The 20,020-nt window shown below is 44.3% G+C and overlaps 2 protein-coding genes across 8 annotated transcripts in view; both read right to left on the bottom strand.

Moving 5' to 3' along the window:
- Window positions 1–1,122, bottom strand: part of TFG (trafficking from ER to golgi regulator) — a 33,590-nt gene extending 32,468 nt beyond the window's left edge. For 5 of the 7 annotated variants that reach the window (XM_084635720.1, XM_084635717.1, XM_084635719.1 and 2 more), the window contains exon 1: window positions 836–977. The gene's annotated coding sequence lies outside the window, so the exon portion shown is untranslated. Of the gene's footprint in view, window positions 1–835 lie in introns of all 7 variants that reach the window. The other 2 variants (XM_084635716.1, XM_084635715.1) reach the window with 2 other exon arrangements.
- Window positions 1,123–4,831: 3,709 nt separating this feature from the next.
- ADGRG7 (adhesion G protein-coupled receptor G7) overlaps window positions 4,832–20,020 on the bottom strand; it is a gene marked incomplete at its 5' end in the record, with an annotated part of 47,763 nt that continues 32,574 nt past the window's right edge. The window contains 7 exons of the mRNA XM_084626776.1: window positions 4,832–5,684; window positions 8,785–8,941; window positions 10,516–10,677; window positions 11,874–11,955; window positions 13,074–13,402; window positions 16,092–16,204; window positions 18,756–18,908. Of these exons, the coding sequence (XP_084482902.1) occupies window positions 5,445–5,684; window positions 8,785–8,941; window positions 10,516–10,677; window positions 11,874–11,955; window positions 13,074–13,402; window positions 16,092–16,204; window positions 18,756–18,908 (1,236 nt within the window). The 3' untranslated portion in view covers window positions 4,832–5,444. The remainder of the gene's footprint in view (window positions 5,685–8,784; window positions 8,942–10,515; window positions 10,678–11,873; window positions 11,956–13,073; window positions 13,403–16,091; window positions 16,205–18,755; window positions 18,909–20,020) is intronic.

Raw genomic sequence — 20,020 nt, forward strand, 5'->3', positions numbered from 1 at the left:
ACATCCCTGAGCCAGCAAGTTAGAGCGCTATAAAATGTAAGTGTAGCCAAGCCCTAACACACCATAGCATAGACGCTTCCTACATCAACGGAAGGAATTTTTCTGGGGCTATAGTGACTCCACCTTTATGAGAGACACAGCATCTACACCAGCGGTTGGGGGTGACCCTAACCACCCCATGCAGGGTGCACAATGTGTTGCAACCCTGAGTGAGGCACCTGGGTCGCTCTAATCTTTAAGTGTAGACTGGCCGAAGAGGGCCTGATTCTGAAGGAGCGTGAAGTAGCGAATCAGGCCAGACATGAACACAGCACGCAACTCCCGTGTAGACAGGCCCTAAGAACGGGGCCAGGCCCACAGCGGCTCCCGGGGCTCTGGAAAAGTCAAACTGACCAGATGCACGTGAGCTTCACAGAGATTTGGGGGGCGGCGGGGGGGGGCGCCAGCAGCTGGCTCCTCTTTCCCCTCCCCCAGCCAGCGGGCCTGATCCCAGGAGCAGCAGCCAAGGCCATTCGCCCCGGAGCGCTACTGCGGGCTGTGCTGGGAGGCTCCCCTGGCCCGGGGCGGTTGGGGGCGCCTGGGGGCGCCTGGGGGGGGGGGACGACAGGGCGGTAACCCCCCCCTGCCCTGGCGGGGGAGGGGCCGAGTTCATCCCCGGAGAGCTGGGGGTGGGGGGATATTTTACAGGGGCCTGCCCGCGTCCCAGACCCCACGGGGGAGGCCGGGCCGGGCCAGGAAAGGGGGGCGGGGCCCGCGTCAGGTCCCCTGGCGCGTCCCCGCCCCCCATTCAGCCCCGGCGATGCAGGCGACGAGGCCCCGCTCCCCGCCCGCTTACTCCGGCTTCTCCTCCGTGTGCGGTGGCGCGCGCGTGGTAGCCGCGGCTCCGGCCCGGGCCCGGGCCCGATCCCGATGCCGCCGCCGCCGCCGCCGCCCGTACGTACGTGGCAGGGGAGAAGGGCTGGATCTCGGCCGGTGCCACTGCCGGGCCGTCGCGCAGGCGCACTCACCCCGACGGAGGCTGATGGCGGCCGGACGGCGCGCGCGCAGTGATGGAGCGAAGCGCCTGAGCAGGCCGGACCAGACGAAGGAGGCCGCGCGTGCGCGGTCAGTGATCTCAGGGTCCCATTCACAGCAGAGCCGGCCTGAGCTTTACGCATGCGCCGGCGCGGCAAGGGCACCAGTGCGCATGCCTAGTAAGAGAACCTGCCGTCGCCAGTCGAAGCTGCGGCTGCCCTTATGGGGAGCGAGCAACGCCGGGTTCCACGCATGCGCCGCACCAGCTGCCATAGCGGCGGTGATTGTGTAGCAAGGGGAGTGCCCCGTCGCATTGTTTGTGCCACAGTGATGTGGAGAGGCGCGGCCTCTGTGCTGGGCGCTGTACAAACCTGTCACAGAGAGACAGCTTGGGGGGCAGAGGGCGAGGTACTGAGACCTGGCGGGGGTGGGAGCAGAGGAGGCAGCTAGCCCCAGGCTGGGAAGGAGCTAGGGTGGCCACTCGTGCATTCCCCGAATACCAGACGTCCCAGTACTGCCCAGAATGGCGCGGGACCCACCATGCAAGTGTGACCTTGCATGCACAGTGTGTATCTGCGTCTGCTCCATGGCACTAGAGCCACATACTGGCAGGTTACATGGCATGGTCATGCCAGCAGCGGGCAGCACGTGCTCTCCATTCTGGTGTCCAGCATCTACCAGACTAAACCACCCTCTCCCACCTTCCCAGTTCAATCTGCGCCTGCCATGTGAGTGTCTGCTCTAGTGCCCTGGAGCAGTCTCAGACAATTGCTACATAGAATCATAGACTATCGGGGTTGGAAGAGACCTCAGGAAGTCATCTAGTCCCACCCCCTGCTCAAAGCAGGACCAATCCCAACTAAATCATCCCAGCCAGGGCTTTGTCAAGCCGGGCCTTAAAAACCTCTAAGGATGGAGATTCCACCACCTCCCTAAGTAACGCATTCAGTGCTTCACCACCCTCCTAGTGAAATCATTTTTCCTAATATCCAACCTAGGCCTCCCCCACTGCAACTTGAAACCATTACTCTTCGTTCTGTCATCTGCCACCACTGAGAACAGGCTAGGTCCATCCTCTTTGGAATCCCTCTTCAGGTAGTTGAAGGCTGCTATCAAATCCCCCCTCACCCTTCTCTTCTGCAGACTAAATAACCCCAGTTTCCTCAGCCTCTCCTCATAAATCATGTGCACCAGCCTCCTAATCATTTTTGTTGCCCGCCGCTGGACTATCTACAATTTTTCCACATCCCTTCTGTAGTGGGGGGACCAAAATTGGATGCAATACTCCAGGTGTGGCCTCACCAGTGCCGAATAGAAGGGAATAATCACGTCCCTCAATCTGCTGGCAATGCTCCTACTAATACAGCCCAATATGCCATTGGCCTTCTTGGCAACAAGGGCACACTGCTGACTCATATCCAGCTTCTCGTCTACTGTAATCCCCAGGTTCTTTTCTGCAGAACTGCTGCTTAGCCAGTTAGTCCCCAGCCTTTAGCCGTGCATGGGATTCTTCCTTCCTAAGTGCAGGACTCTGCACTTGTCCTTGTTGAACAACAGCAACAGAAGTTCTAGAGGCAGAAGCAAGAAGAATTCTTCTGTCACCGTAGCTGCATCTACAGTGGAGGATAGATTGACTTAAATAACAGCACTCAGGGTGTGAAATTTTTCACAGCCTTGGGCTATGTCACTAGCTTGACCAAAGTTTTAGGTGTAGACCTGACCAGCTCTCAGCAGGGTCTAACAGTAAAACCCTAGTAGCAGAGTAGTGGAGAGGCACTGGGACTGCAGGTCACTCAGATTGAAATGGGGAGGAAGTAGAAAAAGTGTTTTAAAAATAAGCTAAATTTGCTATAGGTTTTCAATTCTAAATGTTACTTAATAAGAGAGGATTAATAGTCCAGGTGGCTTCCCCTGAAAAAATGTTAGAAAATATAGATTTCCAACACCAAACATAGGTCACACCTCTTTTGTTGGTCACTGCCACCAGACACACATACACACTCACTCTCTTCTAGTCAGACTCTCTCCCTCCCTCATTTATCATACCTTTGGTCAGATAATTCAGCCCTTCCGCCCAAATTTGTGGCTTTTATGGACGCAGCACTTCCTGTTAGTTACCAGCAAGAAACTTTACCTCTTTAACATCTACATTGTAGAGCATATCAAAGTTCAGCACCATTAGTAAGATCACTGTGTTCCACTTGTAGATAAGCGTTGAACATATTGCTCTTAAACACATGCTGCTAAGAAAAGATTTTATAAAAGAATAAACTTTGGGTTCAAAAACATTGACTCCCTACCATCTTTCAAAGGGAGTTGAAAATGGTTATTGTGCTACTGTGAGGAGGATCCAAACCATTGAATACAAATTGTTGCAATACTTCATTCAACACTGCAGGTCTGTAGCCACAATGTGTCCAGCATGCATCAATACCAAAGCCAATTCCTCGAACAGAAGGAATCATGCCAATTCTTTTGAGGGACTTTGTTGTTCATTTTGGGGTCTATAAAGAGAGGAAAATTATTTCTAGATTTAAATAATCTACTCTCAAATGTACAGTGCAAAAATGATCTGATGTCATTCTATAGAATAACTACATTTTTGTCCAAAAAATTAAATAAATTTGAATAAAGCTTGAGCGGTATTATTACACTCATCATAAAGACCAATCACCACTGTATGAGTGTGCTTTACCTGGCTTTCAGTAAAAACAAATGTTTTCCTCAATAATAATAATAATTTGCTGACAGAGCACCCTTCTTCCAATGATATCAAAGGGATTTACAACACTAGGTATTAAGGACCTCCTTTTACAGTCGGAGAAACTTATACACAGAAAATTAAAGTGTCTTGTCCATAGGGAGTGTGATAGAGTGTATGCATGATAGTACAATGTGGACAACTACCTTGCAGTTTAAGTGCTCCTCACCACCTTCCTCCTAGTAGTGATAGTGGGTTCCAGCTTCATACCTGACATAACTGCTTTTGTTTAAAGGGTCCCCAATCTAAAGGAGATGTCTACCTTCTCCCTCCCACCAATACTGTGGTTTGCTGGAGGCTAGAGAGGTTTTCAGGCCAAAAGGACCCTCTCTTTGTTATTGGCTGAGCTCTATTTCAGAATTATCTGTCACAGTATGTGTATAGGTGTATGGTCTTTTGAAAGACTTCCGTCAAGGCATGGTTCTGTGTATCCCCAAAGGTTACCCACCAAGGTTCAGATCATCATATTGGGTCAAGACCACTACCCAATATGAGGCAGCTTGGGAGTTTGCAAAGCATGCCATCATGTTCGTTTCACTTTAGTTCAATTAAAAACCAAAAGAGGGAAGGGGGGAGAAATGTACAAATTGTTTAAGGACAGACTTCTATTTAACCTTTACCACAAGCATTCTTTTGTTAATACCAGAAATGGCTAATCATACCAATATTCTATATCAGGGCCTGTTGAATCAGGAAAATATATTTTCTTTTTATCCAGGAACTATCTAATTCTCACAGACTTCCCCCAACACACTGTATAGGATTGGAGGGTCAATATTGTTATCAACCCCATTTTACAGATAAGGAACTTACTATAGCACAGCTGACTTTTTCTCAAGGCTACAGAGTGAGTCAGTGTCAGAGCTAGGATGAGAACACTAGAGCTTCTGGCCCCCAATCCTCTGCTCAGGTCACTAGACTAGACAGTGCTTCTTTCCTAAAGGATAATCTGCTGTTCATGCTGTCCCCACTCTTGACTTCAGTATCCAGACACTTGTCCCCAGGACTTTTGACATCATCTGCTTCTTCTCATTGGATTTTAAGCTTCTTCCATTATAAACTGACCATATTACATACTCACAACAAATACCAATAGCGTCACCACACTGTTTTATTGGTTCATTCTACCACATGGAGTCAGACATATTTTATAGCATTTATAGCAGCAGTTTATCCTAAAAAGCTTTTAGCTGGAAAGCTCAATAGGCAACTCTAAGATCTTTTTCTAAAAGACAGTCAAATAGCCATTACATTAGGGAAGGGACTGGCATTTAGAATATGGAAACAGCTAATGAGAATTCTACTGTTTATTTTTTTGCTTATGTTTTTTAGTTAAACGGGAATTACTTATAAAAGGGAAAAGAGACTACCTCTGGACAGAGCATATTAGATAGGCCAGGAATAGATATAACTGGGAGAACAGACAGACATGACTAAGTCAGACCGACGCCCTTCTATTTTGTGCAATATTGTAACGATCTTCAACTTCCCTTGTAAGAACTTTTAGTTGTGTACAATTAAAGTGCCACATATAGGCTCTGCACAGCTGTTATCCTGCCTTACATTTTTGGTAGCTGTCCTACTGTCTTCTGATCTGTGCCCAGCGCTTGTTGTAGGAGTGGTGGTCACCAATGATCTCTATCTAGAACAAACTCAGAAAGCTGCGATTTTACATTTTATTCGTAGGTGTCTGATCATTGCTGGAAAAGGAGGTTTCCTCTGAAAAGGTCTCAGATGGTCTGAAGGTCTCAAATGTGTTGGTTTTTTTTAGACGGAATTTTGAAAGATAATAAGTCTTTGAATGCAGGTAAACTGGTATATCCGGCAGTGAGACAAAGGAAAGCATCTCAGTAACCTTTTTCTTGAAGATTGGTGATTTGAAAGTGTATAGAATACAGATCTGAAGTCCCTGTGGGTTAAATGAAAGCTCAGAGTTAATCATAGTAATGAAATGAAAGCTCAGAGTAAAACTGACCAGCGTCTTTTCGTAGTGACTTGAAGATAATTGCAATGATGATAATACCTATTTCTTATATAGCACTTTTCATCAGTAGATCTTAAAGCACTTCACAATCTTCAGTGTATTTATCCTCTCAACATCCCTGTAAGGTAAGGAAGTGCTATTACCCCTATTTTAGGTGGGGAAGAGAGACTAAGTGATTTGCCCATAGTCACATAAGAAGTCTGTGACAGAGGAGGGAATTGAACCTAGATCTCCCAAGTCCTAGATTAATCCCCTAACCATTATAATTATTAACCATAACATTAATGTCTTGAAATACAGGGTGGTATTACAAGAATGCATTTGCTAGTATGTATAAGAATGGCAGTATTGCCCTCTACTGGATGGAATATAAGGCCTACTTAAGCATGTGTTATATAAGACCCTATACTATAGGTAAAAGAGAGTCTCCTTGCAATACTACAACGTGGGATGGCACCAAATAGGACGGTCTGCATCAGTCATTAGTTAAAACTGGAGGTAGACGGGACTTTAAAATTTTAAGCCATTGCAAAAACATATCACATCTTTGGGATGCATCCCTCTGGATTATGTCAACTCATTCACTTTACTTTCAATCATTTTTACTTAGGCCCATTCTACGTTTAAAAACTTTGCTGGTATAGCAGTATTGGAAAACCCTCCTGGTATAGACACAGCTTTTATATCAGCAAAAAAGGGCTTTTGCCAATATAGCTTATACTACTTCCCTGAGCAAAATAAGCTATACTGGCAAAAGCCCTTTTATGCTGGCATAATAGAGGGTTTCTGCTGGTATAGGAATGTTGTGAAAACCGCACATTCCTAGCTAACATTGCCATACCAGCAAAAATTTCTAGTGTAGACCTGGCCTTAGATTGTAAGTTCTTCAGTGCAAGGAAGGATACTCTCATTGTTATGTGTTTGTACAGTGTCTATCACAATGGGCCCCTGATCCATGATTGGCTTCCCTAGCCACTACTGTAATACAAATAATAATAAATAATAATAATAATATAATGTCTATCTGCCATACAGTCAATAGTTGCTTTCAGGGAAACTGCTCTCACAGACAGCAGAACCATTGAAACAGATGGGCTAGACAGCTGACTGCATGGTTTAAAAACGAACTCAACTCCAGTGGAAAGGGGTGTGATGTTTTATTTTTAATTATTCTGAAACACAAATAATTATTTTCATGCTTAGAAACTAAACATCTGACGGAAATTTTAATTAACAGTTTCTACAGACTGTTGTGTGCTTTTCAAGAGTCAGATTAGGATGCGGGGAAATGGTGGAACTTCCAAGCTCTGGCCACAAAGTAAGCTTAGCCCATGGGAGTCATCAGAATGAGAAACAGCTCACAGTAGATTGTACAGATGTTCAAATTGTGATCATGTGTGCCATTTGGCTCCACTGGGTCCCTTGAGCTTGGCTCCCTCTCACTGGGGCTTACATACATATGGACTGTCATAGGTTCCTTCTTGACTGAGGAAAAAAATATGGTAGCTTCTCCCAAATGCTATCTCACTTGGGGCGCCAAAAATGAGACTTCATTCATAGTAATTTGTGCAGATCTCTGACAACTTCCTTTCCTTTTTTCCATGAAGAATGAAATAGTTAATAAGGGCTTTTCAACTCTGGGAAATTTACTGGAATAAGTGTGTCCACATGAGGAATTATACCAATATAAATATAATGCTTTGAATTCACACACCATACGTACCTTATACTTAAGGGTAAGAGTCTGTCACGGAGGTCACAGAAGTCACGGGTTCCGTGATTTTCTGGGACCTACGTGACTTCCGTACCGGAAGCAGCTGGTGTGGCTGGCCCCAAGAGCCGCCGAAGCAGCAGCAGTCCCAGGGGCGGCCCCTGAGCAGCAGCAGTCCCGGGAGCCGTCCTGGAGGCTGTCAGAGCAGCGGTCCCCAGGGGCTTCAGAGCAGCGGATGGGCAGGGGCAGTCAGCCCCCACTGCCGGAGAAGGAGCCAGCCACTGGCCCCCATGGCCTCCCAGAGCATCCGTACCCCAGGAGCAGCTAAGATTTAATCAGGGACATTTATAGTAAAAGTCATGGACAGGCCAGGGGCCATGAATTTTTGTTTACTGCCCGTGACCTGTCCATGACTTTTACTAAAAATACCCATGACTAAATCTTAGCCTTACTTATACTGGTATAACTTCCTATGAAGACAAACCCTCACCCCCACCCCTTTTTTTTTTTTTAACTAAGTCAGAGATTTTGGAGGAAAAAAATAGAAGTGCCATTATGCCAGTTGTTTCCAAGCCCGGTTGATTTTTAGGTTTCAAAAAATTATTCCCATGCATATACAGTATCTAAAGTACTTTTTAAATAAAGACTTTGGGGATCCAATACTGTTGAATGTTGAGCACTCTCAATTCCCATTGAAATTAATGGGAATATAAATATTCTGCTCTACTTTGGATCAAGCCCTTAGTAAGCACACTTATTACTCATGCAAAATACCTATGTTTCACCTATGTCTGCTAAACAGTATTTTAGAGATTATACAATGGTGTAGTATGCTATGCTATGAAGTTTAAAGCCAAAAGTCCAGCATTACCACATTCCTCATGAGCAATAGAGATGCATGTGCTTTTCTCTAGGGCTTTGTCCAGTCTAGTTTTAAAGATCCTAAAGCAATGGAAATTTCACAACTTCCCTTGACTGACATTTCCACAGCTAATGAAGTTTTTCCTAATATTCACTCTCACAATCCCTTTTTGTATGGTATGGTACAAAGAGAAGCCACTACGTATGGACAAGTCTTTTCAGTGATGACCTTACACATCCTATGGAATAATATAGCACATTAGCTAGTAATACCAGAAGAGTTTTATGAATAATATATGTCAACTCACAGCCATTTTTAAACAAAGATTCTGAATTTTTGTATGAAGCGACATGGTTTTCCAACAGTTTACTAAGATACAGGATTATGGAGGGAAAGGGGATGCATTTTTTCAATGTCTCATTCATCAGTATTGAAACAGCTACATACTGTACCTGAGTGGCATTGAAAATACAGAACAAAATGCTGAAGACAACATTTGTGGCCTCTTGATTTATTAGCATCATATAGCCCAGGACCCAGGTGATTCCAAGCACTACAGCTACAGATAAAGTGCCAAGTATCTTCGTTGTGAATGATTTCTTTTTATTGCTAGAGGGGGGAAAAAAGTAACATTTCCAAGTGTTAAAAAATGTACAGATAAAACAACTCATTGTCTTGGTTTATTCAACCATTTTATTTAGCGTCCTGCATTTAAGGATTATTCAGTGGTAATCTAAGCTGTGTCTAGAACAGAGAGAACTCAACTGAGCAGATCAAAAGGGATATCTCCCTACGCTGCTCTGAAGGACTAATAAGAATAGCATCAGAACAATTACTGCTGGAGGTACTTTGCCTTACTAGATACAGAGAGAGAAAAAGCTGCCAATGCAGCAGAAAGCAGGAAGGAATAATAAAATAAAATAAAATAAAAAATAAACTATTATTGTTTAAAACTATTAGAAATGTGACTAAATTAGAAGAATTCTTATTTTGATTCAAATTTCCACAGTGTTCTACCTATTATAGACATAGGCCCCCAATGATGTCTGGATTCAGCTCCGAATCCCAACTTCTCCCAAGTCTGAGTATATTTCATTATCAAGATGTTTTGGGTTTGGATCCATCTCTAAAAATTATAGGGGGGGGAATTAAAACAATGATGTAAAGACTTGTTGAAGGCAACGCTTCTTCAGGTTAAATAAAAGTAACAGTTCCCTTTCAAACTGATATAAATGCATATTCTCCTTTAGTAACTGTGAATCTGAGTTTCCAATATAACACCATTTACCATGAGAATAACAGTGACATCCAAATTCAGCATTATATATTACAGTCAACATATTGAAATCTGGCTATGTAAAATCAGACATCTAAGTCCATTTTTAGATTTCTAAATAAGTGGCCTGATTATAGACTCCTGGGGTGATAAGTACCCATAATTCTCAATGGGCTGTGACAGTGGCTTTGATTCTTTTTCCACTTATACTGCTGTAAATCAGGAATTAATCCACTGAGATCAGCGGAGTAACACTCATATAAAACTAGTTTAAAGGATGATCCAAAGCCCACTGAAGTCAATGAAATGGCTCCCTTTGGATCAGGCACTTTGGGGAGAGTTGGGCCCAAAACATGTTAAAGTGCCTAACTTTTGCAACCCAAGTTTGAACATTTCAACCTCATGAACAAAGAAGGAAAGGGGCTGTAAAGGAGGAAAGTCATGCTCAAAATCATCAGTGAACATTTTTTAAAAGGGCAAGAAAAATTATGAAAGACACCAGGTAATTATGAAAGTATGCATTTATATCAGTTTGAAAGGGAACTGTTACTTTTATGTAACCTGAAGAAGCGTTGCCTTCAACAAGTGTTTACATCATTGTTTTAATTCCCCCCCTATAATTCTGAGACCAAGAATCAGATTTTCCGAGGACAAAGTCTACCGCTGCTGAAAGAAAGACAGGGCCAAATTCTTCTCTCAGCTTGTACCAGTGTAACACAGAGCAGAATTTGGCCCACTATGTTAAGTCAATGAGATAATGAAGACTGTTGCACTCTGTGATATTCTAGTTTCTTTGAAAATATTTTTTTTAAATGAAAGAGCCTTCTGTCAAACGTTTGAGTTGATGTAATCTAAGAGAACATATATTAATATTCTAAATGGTCTGAGTTCTCTGCCACCCCCTCACCTTGTCAGATTTGTGTTCTCCTTCCACATAACAAGGACTGTGATCTTGACAAAGATGATAATGTTAAACAGAAGGATGACTGCCACAACCAAAAGGAATGCCCATATCATGGGCTTTTTTGTGCTCACTTTCCCTTCGTCATCCAGGACTGCAAGCCAGCAACTTAAACATAAAGAGAGACCATTTCAACAGATTTGGCAGACATATTATAAATGCATAACCATAACATAATACACCACCTTTCATCCTGAAGGATCCCAGAGGACTTTATAGTGAAATGCAGCCATATCTAGAATGGAGTGCTGTAGGCATTCAGCACTAATAAAGCTATTTTAATTTTTTTTCTCCCCAGGAGAAGTGAAGAATATGTTATCAGCTGAAACTTCACAGGAGAATTTGGGGGAGATAGAATGTAATTATCCAAACTGGAATCTGACCAGGACATGGGAATTTATTATTATTATTATTATTGTCTATATTAGACTACAGCCTCGGGACTCTCAATCAAGGATCAGAGAGCCCCATTGCACTTGGGATTGTACATACATGTAGTATAAAGACAGCCCGTGCCCCAGAAAGTTTACAATCTATGTTCATGGCAAGATGAAAGGGGCAGCAGCTGAAACAGATAAATGGGGCCAAGGAAGGGAGGATGAGGTTTCAGTATAACTGTCATGTTTTTGTTTAACAAACAGTAATCTCAGATAAGAACATTAATACTCCCTAAATCTTGAGAAAAGCACCATGGGATATTTAATGATCCAGGTGGAAGGGGTTTTGTTTTTACATCTCACTTGAAAGAATCTACCTCTGATTACATACTTACAGTCCACTAGAACCAACCACAGACCGTGCCCAGCCCAGCATATTTTATAAGAAAGACAGTTATGGTGTGGCTGTTATGGTGTGGCTGCAGTCATACAGAAAGCAGGTACCAAATAATATAGGTTAATTGTGGACTTTAGTGACGTAGGCCAAAATTTTAAAACTTACATGCCTAAATTTAAGCACTTAAATCCCTATTCAGGCACCTAAATAAGTGGCCTGAATTTCAAAGAGGCTGAGAGCATGCACAGTTGCCACGGAAGTCAATGAGGAATTGTGCATGAGCATTCAAGTTAAATTTTGGCCAGTGCCTTAATCAGCATTTGTTAACAAAGGACCAAAGCCTGAAGTCCTTACTGAGGCAAAACTCCAGCTGAGTTTAACAGAAGTTTTTCTTGGGTAAGGACTAAGAGGTTCAGGACTGTATTTGTTAATTAGTTACAATTACTACCAGGGTAAATCCAGGGTATCATTAATACTGCTGGGCATTAAAGATACAATAAAACAAGTGGTGTCATCATTCATCTACTTACAACTCTTCCTGCCGGTAGTTTAATGGCTTGCCCTTTCTATAGGTAGCTCCAAGTGTTATAGCAACCACTACAGCAGGCACTCCTAATGGACAAAGAGAGAGAGAGATCATTAGTGTATTGTTTAATTACCTAGGTCTAGATCACCCCCTTCTGCAGAAATACCCAAATAAGGGGGAAACTTGCCTGCTAAAACCCTCAAGGCTTGTTAAGGCCCATTTTCTATCTGTCCTGCACTCCGTTAAGGGGTGAGAGTGTCCTTGAGGAAAAGGCAGGATTTGGGATTGAGTAGGGCAGTTATCTATGGGAAGCTCAGGGCCAAACCTTACTGAGTTTACCCATGGAGCATCAGTTCCTGAGCATGCCTTCTAGAGGCTCCCCACATCCTGGCAGCACAGCAAACTCCTCTGCTGTGCTGCAGTTGGCTCTCTTACAGCAACTGTGCAATCCTAGCCCCTTTTCACAATCTAGAACTATTTAGTAGATTCCACGAGAAAGCTGTATCCCACATCAGCTGTATAGTCAGTGAGGCGAAGACAACTAAGATATTCATGCACACTTTATTAGAATACTGTACCGAATGAAGCTGAATCCCAGAGACTCCTGTCTTATTCAGTGGGTACCCCCTGCCTCCCTCAGTTCTCCCAGTAGTTCCCCTTAACCTTGCAGCATTGCTGCTTATTGCTATGCTCTGAAGATGTGCTAAATGTTTATTACAAAGTAGTACATAATAAATAATACAAGCCAATTTTTGGTTTTGGATGGCTGAATGGCTCCTATTGAAATCAATGGGAATCTCACATGCTCTTCCTAGGGCAGAATTTGACTCCAAGTATGCAATCACTTATCAGAAACAATTTTGTTTCAGGTGATAAAATATTCTTGAAGCCCTTAACTATTGCCAAAATTCTTGCTGCATGCAGCAGACGGGAGTTGCTGTGACAATGAACATGCCATGTATATCCTATAATTCTACTGATCTCCATATTAATGCAGTGACAGCAGACTCAGCTGGTAAACTCCAGGTGAATCAGTAAAAGGACATAAGAAGTAGCTGGAGGCTACCTGTTAAACCACATAGCTAACCCAAAGAAACTGACTGTATTTCATTTTCTGTCTATTGGATTAATATGTTTAAAGCTTACACTGAATGCACTACTTACATTTTGAAAAGCCCTCTGCATATGAGACTCTAATTCTTACCCCATCCAATTATTGACATGATTAAAGTGAAGTGTTCAGGAATGGGCCTCAGGGTTTTAAGCAGCAGTAAGTACAAATGTGCAGAATTGAGCGCTGTCCACATAAATGTTGCCAACAAGAAATAGTGCAACAAGACGGCTACAGCAGTACACGAGGCATTTTCAGGAACATCTGCAAGGTCCGAGGCCAGTGCGGTGTTTTCGGGGGAAACATCTCCGCTATTCTTGGCATTTGGGTTGCCAATTCCAAAGATGAAGATGATGTTGAAAATCAGCATTGATGTGCAGAGACTCACCAGCACCCAGGTAACTGAGAATTTTCGTGTTTGCCTATTGGTTGGTAAGCACCATACATATTTGAGAAAAAAGTAGCAAAGCAAGAAAAGAAATTACGATACATTTCCCCCTTTCCTGAATCTCTTAACATGCTAGAAGTCACCTGGGGGTGTGCAACCTTTTTTTAATACAAACTTTGTATTAACTGAGATTTACAAAGCCAGAAACCAGCAATAAACATTTGGCAAAGAGTTCTACATTACTTTTATTTTCACACCTATCTATCAATTTCACCTTGACTTCAGTGAGAACTGAGGGCACTCAACACCTTGCAGGACTGGGCCCTTAGTACAATATTTGGGACACATTTCCATACTTTTCTGCTGCTTTTCAAGCTGGTTAGTCTCCGTGTAAGAGGGAGAAAACAGTGTAACAGAAATATTTCTAAACACTCTTAGGGGCCCAACAAGCTGGGCACATCAACATATTTTATAAATGCACATGAAAAACTCTCTCCTTCCTGGCATTGGTATAACTCCATTGACTTTGGTGGAATTACACCTGAACTACCCTAATGTAAGCAAGATCAGAACAACTCCTAGAAACAGACTTTGTCATTAACCCAGGATAGCTGCAATTATGTGAGTTGGAGTTTGGCTATTGTCTGAGAAAAGATCACATGATATTAACTAATACATTGATGTCTCGGGAGCTTTATAGAAGCCACTGCACATTTAGGTTAAAATACAGCATTCCACCATGTATCAAAACACACTCGGTCAAAACCTGAGGTCTTTACTTAGTCTTTAATCAGGCAAAAGTTCTAGGGAAGTCAATGAGAGTTTTGCATTGAATAAGGACTTCAGAATTTGGCCCATATGGACTGGAGTGTTAAGACTAAAGGTTTGAAAATATTATCTCCTGAATGCAGTGATACCTTAAAACCAGCAGCTTCTAGCATTCTCTCTCAGTCTTTTTAATCCCGTAGAACAGGGGCGGGCAAACTTTTTGGCCTGAGGGCCGCGTTGGGTTTCGGAAATTGTATGGAGGGCTGGTTAGGGGAGGCTGTGCCTCACCAAACAGCCAGGCGTGGCCCAGCCCCCGCCCCACTTCTTGCCTCCTGACGCACCCCCCCCCAGGACTCCTGCCCCATCCAACCCCCTGTTCCCTGATGGCCCCCCCGGAACCCCTGCACCATCCACCACCCCCCACTCCCTGTCCTCTGACCGCCCTCGGAACCCCCACCCCTGACTGCCCCCTGCCACCCCATCCAACCCCTCCCCTCCTTCCTGATTGCCCCCCCCAGGACCCCTGCCCCATCCAACCACCCCTTCTCCCTGACCGCCCCCAGAACCCCATCCAACCCCCCCTCTCCTTCCTGACTGCCCCCCCGGGACCCCTGCCACATCCAACCACCCCTTCTCCCTGTCCCCTGACTGCCCCCTGCCACCCCATCCAACCCCTCCTCTCCTTCCTGACTGCCCCATCCCCGGGACTCCTGCCCTGTGTCCCCTGACTGCTCCCAGAACCCCAGCCCCTGACTGCCCCCCGCTGCCCCATCCAACCCCCACTCCTTCCTGACTTCCCCCCAGGAACCCCTACCCCCATTCAACCCCCCTGTTCCCCGCCCTCTGATCGCCCCGACCCCTGTCCACGCCCCCCCCCCCCGAACTCCCCTGTCCTCTATCCAACTCCCCCACTCCCTGCCCCCTTACTGCGCTGCCTGGAGCACTGGTGGCTGGAGCCCGGCTGGAGCCAGCCATGCCACTGCACAGCACAGAGCACTGGGTCAGGCCAGGCTCTGCAGCTGCGCTGCCCCAGGAGCTCACCACCCCGAGCATTGCGCTGGAGGTGGTGAGGTGGTGAGGTGAGGCTGTGGGGGAAGGGGGGCAGCGGGGAAGGGACCAGAGGCTAGCCTCCCGGGCCAGGAGCTCAGAAGCCGGTCAGGAGGGTCCCGCAGGCCGTAGTTTGCCCACCTCTGCCGTAGAACCATCTTTTCTAAAATAAATTTCTATCCTGCATCAGTCTCTGTATCTATCATACTATTGTCTATACAATGAAATGTCATTTGTTACTTTTGATTGTCTTAAAAATAATTAAGTAAAATTAGCCAAAACTATACAGAATCCAAATGGACTCATACTGACACAAGGATATGATCCTTCAATGGGATCTGCACAGTCACCAAAGCCTGCTTCTGTGGATCCCTTTGAAGGATTGGGATCTTAGGGCAAAATTTTGTGAGTCAGAGCGGGTAGGTAGTACTCAGTATCTCATAGGAAGGGCTCAGTACCTCACAAATTGGGCTGTGAGATACTCTTCAGAACTCTGCGGTGCCACTTCTCTTTGAATCTAAAGTATTTTCAAATATAAGTTGTCCTAATGACTTTTAGTAATTAATTTTACTGCATTGTTATCCTCATATTTTAAAACAAGGAAACCACAGCAGAGAAAGGTTACATGATTTGCTCAAGGTCACACAGCAAGAGAGTGGCACAGAGGACAACCCAAGTCTCCTGACTTCCAGTCCTTTGCTCTAACTGCTAGACAATACTGCTCCTTAGGCTGACAACATATTTTAACATATTGTTGATACTGTGCAATAGTAATATATTAAGAGTATCTATCTATATTATAAAGTGACTTCACTCACTTTTTTCAGGCCATATTCAGAGCAGCATAATGTTAAATTAGCATAAAAATATTTTTGCAGATAATGTCTAGTTTACGTCTTTTCTCTTACCTGGTGAGAATTTGAAACAGAATGGTAATAACCAGACCAGCAATGGAGAATCCACTACCAATGTTTGAGACAATCTCTAGAGGTTTTGCATATTTGTAATTGATCTTGAAGCTCTAGAAAATAATTGTTATAGATTATAAATAAGATATTCAGCTAGTTGGGTGTGCATGATGTGGGGGAGATAGTTTTCTCTCTAAAATTTATGTGGATGATTGACATGGGAATAATCGTGTTTTTTTAATGTTATGGCTACTACTAGCCACTGCCAAAATTTGCAGGTCACACAAAATTAGTCAAAACCAGAGAAGTTTTTCAGGAACTTCAGAGGGACCTAACAAAGCTAAGTGAATGTATAATGCAATGGCAGATGAAATTCATTGTTAAGAAATGTAATATACCTTGCAAGAAATAATTTGACCTACTCATATACAATTCTGGATTCTAAATTAATTGTGACCTCTGGGGAAAAATATCTGGGCAATATTATGGACAGCAAATCAGAACCTGTCCTCTCTATAGTTACAGTAAAAGCAGCAAACAAAATGTTAGCATATATTATGTCTGGTGCAGACAGGCCTGCCGACAGAAATTCCGGGCCCCAGGACAGAACAGTCAATGGGCCCCACTCACACACAAGCTGTGCCCGCGTGCACGCGGTCCGCCTGACATTTGGGTGGTGCTGTGCCCGCACTGACTGGTGCCCAGCAAGCTACCGGCTGCACTGCTGGGCGCGCTCTTCTGGCACAGCCAGGGCTTCCACGTGCCCACCCGGTAGGGTTGCCAATAGTCTAATTGCGCAAACCCAAACACCTTTGCTCCACCCTTGTCCCACCCCTTCCCTGAGACCACGCCCCATCCTGCCCCTTCTGTGAGGCCCTGCCCCCTGCTAACTCCATCCCCCCTCCCTCCCTCGCTTGCTGTCCCCCACCCGCACTCACTTTCACCAGGCTGGGGCAGGGGGCTGGGGTGCAGGAGAGGGTGTGGGGTCCAGGCTCTGGGAAGGAGTTTGGGTGTGCGAGGGGGTGAGGGGTCAGGCTCTGGGAGGGAGTTTGGGTGAGGGAGGGGGTGAGGGACACAGGCTCTGGGAGGGAGTTTGGGTGAGGGAGAAGCTGTGGGGATGGGCTCTGGGAGGGAGTTTGGGTGCAGGAGGGGTGCATGGTGTGTGCTCAAGGCTGGGGCAGAGGGTTGGGGTGCAGAAGAGGGTCAGGGGGTCGGCACTTACCTCGGGCGGCTCCCAAAAGATACCAGCTCATCCCTCTGGCAGCAGCTCCTAGGTGGGGGGCCAACGTGGTCTCCACATGCCGCTGCCTACAGACACTGCCCCTGCAGCAATGGGAGCTGCGGCGTTGGTGCTCGGGGCGGGAGCAGCGCACGGAGACCCCCTCCCCAGGGGCCTCAGGGATGTGCTGGCCGCTTCCGGGAGCAGCCGCGGCATGGAGCAAGGGCGGACAGGAAGCCTGCGTTAGCCCCGCTGCAGAGCAGGTGGCAGCCGGGGGCCCCCGGTCCTTTTAAATCGCCCGGGACCCTGGGCAATTGCCCCCTTCCTCTTCCTCCCTCCTCCCCCAGGTACAGATAACACTGGGCGGGCCTGGGTACAGATAACACTGAAAATATTATAATGCCATTACATAATTCAAAGTTACACCCTTAGGTGCAAAACTGTTTTAATTTCTGGTCACCTTATCTAGGAAAGGATATAGTACATAAAGGCAATTGAGAGATGGGTGATGAAAATTATTAGAAACATGGAAAGACTTGCCTGTGAAGAAAGATTTAAAAGATTAGGGGTAAAATCCTGGACCTATTGAAAGTTGATTGCAAAACTCCCATTATTGACTTCCACGAGGCCAGGATTTCACCCTGGAACTGTTTTGTTTAGAGATGATATGACAGAGATATACACAATAATGAATGACACAGAGAAGCCATTAATTCCTAATTACTCTCTGGTTATTAAAACAAAGGGACATTCAATGAAACTAAGAGGCAACAAATTTAAAATGAATAAAATAGATATTTTTACCCCCAAAAAAATCAATCTATTGAACTCCTTGATACTAGATATAACCAAGGCTAAGAGCTTAGTAGACTTCTCCAAAGGGTTAGACGTTTATATGGATAATGAGAAAATTCAGTTATATAAGATCGGATTTTTTTTTTAATTTTTTTTAGAAGGGATATAAACCTTCGTGCCTCAGGACATAATCCAGCCTCTAACTAAAAGTGGTTAGGAAGAAATTTCCCTTATGGCAGGTTATTCTGCAATTGTCAACTAAAAATTTTCTTGCACCTCCCTTTCATCTGGTATTGGCCACTGTCAGGCACAAGATACTGGACTAGGTGAAACACTAGTCTGATAACGTCGGTCCCTATGCTCTCTCAAGCGTCACTTCTCCCATGATACCTATAAGAAATTGGGCAACTAGCAATGTCTGCATAAAGGAGAAGTTGGGGATAGCTGATCTTTTAAAAATCTTGATTGTATGGTTTTCTTTCTCCCTCCCCTGCTCTTCTGTTGCTCCTCTTAGATAATTAGTTCTTTGGGGGCAGGGACTGCATCGTCCTGTATGTTTGGAACAGGCCTTATACTTACGTTCTGCTATTATAAAGCCACCAACAACAGAGAAGAAAAGACAAATGATTTGCTGTTACAAAACGTCTTACCATTAATACAGCAAAATTAGTAGTGTGATTACACCTGCAGCTCAATTCCTGTTTGTTTCCTTCTTTTGTGCAGCCTGTTGTGTTCCAGTCATTTGCACCGTAATCCCAAAAGACACATGCATAATCATGCAGCAGAATTTCCAACGCATTGTACTGTGGATCGGGAATACAAGAAGAAAAACTGGCAACAAACACTTTGCAAAGATACACCAATGAAACTGTGTTTGGTAAAGACTGTTCTTTCTGAAGGGAGAGGTAACACATATACTGAGACGCTTGCGGAGTTTCCAGTCAACTTTATGGGAGATCTTATGTTGAAGACAATTAAGCCTCATGAACTGACAATACACCTCAACTTTCCATTTGAGGGGTAAGAGGATAGTTCAGTCTCCATTTACATCATTGTTGAGACTGCCAACAAACTGCCAATTTGCTGAAATTGTTTTGGTAATTATGACAGAAACACATGTCCAGTGAGAATTGGACAGAATTGGACAGAATTTCACATATGCCAAACAGCAATCATCAGATAACAGTAACACTCAAATGCTGCCAAAGTGAATTGGGTTTGCACTACAACCAAGAGGTAGAAACTTATGCATTCCACTGGGAATCCTACTCCTATATACCAAATGGCTGTTTAATACTTTTAATAAATAAAGCTTGCAATTTTGCATTTTCATAACATCTGTGGAAATTTGCAATTAAAACAGCCCTTTGCATTATTTGTGTATGATAGATGGACTTCAAACATATACAAAGGACTTTGAAATGCTCACATGAATCAATATGAGTGATACTTATTTTCCAATCCACCCAGTTTATGATCTATCATAGTGAATCTTGCTCCATCACATTAATGGGTTTGATCCTCCAAATCTTAGCCACATAAGAAAGGCTTGTAGGAAGAGGCCAAATGTTACCTTCCAGAAAAAAATGCATGTGACATTGGCAGATGAGGTGCCAGCTCATGCCAACATCCCAGGCCTTACTGAACACTTAAAATGAATAGCTGGATGCCAGGCCAATTCACTTGTGTTTTAGTGTAAATCAAAGTGATTGTTAAATCTATAAGAATGCATTTGGTGTTTAAACTTTATCAAAACTAATGGCATGCTGCATGCATTTTTTCACTGTTTTGTATTCTATTATAATGTAATACCAAACATTTACATTGAAGAAGTCTTGTATAATGCAAATAAAGAACTTTAACTGGAAAGCACTAATTCCTGTGCATTTGTAGGCAAGTGGTCATTGTGTATGAT

This window comes from Lepidochelys olivacea, assembly GCF_965140295.1.
Source record: "Lepidochelys olivacea isolate rLepOli2 genome assembly, chromosome: 1".
NCBI lineage: Eukaryota > Metazoa > Chordata > Testudines > Cheloniidae > Lepidochelys > Lepidochelys olivacea.